Here is a 2,263-nt window from a genome sequence, read left to right as displayed (position 1 = left end):
AGATGAAAGGAATAGTAAGTATCACGTCACTGTTTATCTTCTCCCTAAGGCTATGTAAGAAAGCTGGGAGGCCGTGGCAATATGCAGTGAGACAACGTAATGATTGCATTTCTACATTAGAGATCTTAAAGATATTTCATGGCATAAAAAAATTCAAATTTAAAAAAATTAAACTCTGATTTATTTTAGAAGGTTATTAAAAGCAGGAAAAATATTTGCTAGTAAGTCAAAAAATATGTTTGTGGTATTATCTTACCTAATAAACATCAGTTGTAAATAACTTAAAAATTGTCATACATTTTAAAGTTAACTTGATTCCAATCATTAAATATTATTTATATATTGATGCCTGAAGTTAAATGGGAAGTAAAGGTATTTTTCTTTTCCTTTTTTTTTTTTTTTATGTCTACAACACCTGGTCTTTCTAGGTGGTCTCCCATCCAAGTACTAACCAGGCCTGACCCTGCTTAGCTTCCGAGATCAGACGAGATTGGGTGTGTTCAGAATGGCATGGCCATAGACTAAGGTACTTATTTAAACACTCGAAAATTAAAACAAAATAAGTAAACAAACTAAACGAGAAAACTTTCCTTTCTCCCATATAAATGTACAAAATATATACACTAAATAAAAATAAGAAAAAAAACATAAAATTAAATACTCACCTTTAGTTTGTATTTTTCTTTCAGGTTTCTCCGGCTTTTCAGTTTTTTCTTTGCGTATTTCTAAGGAAAAATAAAATTTATAATTTAAAAGCTCTTTGTAAATATAAGCCATAACTATGACTTAAATTTTTTAATTCCACCATGAAAACTAAATTATTATCTCTAAGAAGCTTATAGATTGATCTAAAATAAAAGAGTTTGTAACATATTGCTAAGTCACTCATTTTTTGAAATAAGGAAAAAAATCCGAGTTACCTCAAAATTAGTTATTTGAAAATGCTTAAAAACTTACATGAATGGAGATAATTGTCACTGTTTTTAGTGCTAAAATCGATCACAATTTATAATCATGTTTTATATTAATTACTTTCAATACAAATTAAGAATCCTTGGTAAGAATGTCATTTAGATTTAGGAAGATTTAGTTTTTACATATTAAATTAAGAATTTGTGAAATGAACTATAACAACCGTCTAATAGGAAACATAATTCAGAAGTAGTGACTCTAAGCTATATTTATAATCAGAATTTGTTAATGCATTTAACCAATTACTGCATGCAAATATGACACATTTCATGAAATAAGTTAGTTGTTAATTTTTTTCTAAATATCAGGTTTTAACAAATGTAGTTAATTTGCTGCTAGCTTCAGTATGTATACATTGACAAGGCTTAGAAAAAGAAGTTAATTCTGAATTTATAGTTCATTTGGATAGAAGTGAATTTAAGATTAGAGTTTACAAATATGATTACTACCTTTGAAAAGTGACTTGATCATAATACCATGGTTTTCCTTATAAAAATGTTAATAATGTTTGTTTATTTATTTATCTATCACTTCATTCCACAGATAGCTGAGATGGTGTTAATTACTGTATACATTTTAAATTCTCTATTTGTAAATTTGACTGGATTTTTAAAATTTTTCTGCAAGTCTATAATCAAGACTGACCATAAGAAAATCTGAAATATCTTCAGAAAAGACAGTTACTGACTTTTGTTCACCTGTTGAGATAATCACTACTGGGAAGATTTCTTCTCCTCATCTTCCCCATTAATCTATCATCATACTATTTACAGGGCCACTCCTCCACCCTTATCCCATTTCCAACTTTATATATGACAATGAAGATACAGAAGAGTTAAGATACTCAATCACATTTCTCCAAGGTGCAAAAAAAGATCTACAAAGGCCTAAGGTACTTCCATCTGCCTCTCTTACCACATTTTTCTCTTCCCTGTATGTCTCCAAATCCTACTCCAAAGAAGTTTCTCATCTTAGCATCATTGACTTTTTAGGATGTGTGAACCATTATTTGGAAGTGGAGTGGGGCTATTCTGTATACTCCATGGTATTTAGCAGCATCACTGGTCTCTACCTATTAGATGCTGACAGCCCCATCCCCAGTCATGACTATGAAAAATGTCTTTAGATATTGCCAAATGCCCCTGTAGGGCAAAATGACCCCCCAAAAATTTGTTCAGATGTCTCAGGACTACATTTCTATTGTTTACCTTATGCTCTTGGGTTTTATAGTATTTCTATAATGATGTAACAAGAATAGTGCTGCTCTGTATTCAGTCATATAGATCAACAT

The 2,263-nt window shown here is 30.2% G+C and overlaps 1 protein-coding gene and 1 pseudogene across 4 annotated transcripts in view; both read right to left on the bottom strand.

Moving 5' to 3' along the window:
* The window catches only part of TRDN (triadin), a 241,034-nt gene that overhangs the window by 151,575 nt on the left and 87,196 nt on the right, over positions 1–2,263 (bottom strand). For all 4 annotated transcript variants that reach the window (XM_011358757.1, XM_011358761.1, XM_011358759.1 and 1 more), the window contains one exon: positions 666–725. In XM_011358757.1, the coding sequence (XP_011357059.1) occupies positions 666–725 (60 nt within the window). The remainder of the gene's footprint in view (positions 1–665; positions 726–2,263) is intronic.
* LOC111738791 lies at positions 404–522 on the bottom strand (annotated as a pseudogene).

Source organism: Pteropus vampyrus, unplaced genomic scaffold (assembly GCF_000151845.1).
Source record: "Pteropus vampyrus isolate Shadow unplaced genomic scaffold, Pvam_2.0 Scaffold43, whole genome shotgun sequence".
NCBI lineage: Eukaryota > Metazoa > Chordata > Mammalia > Chiroptera > Pteropodidae > Pteropus > Pteropus vampyrus.
The sequence above is the reverse complement of the archived record's forward strand: the minus strand, read 5'-3'. Positions and strand labels throughout refer to the sequence as shown.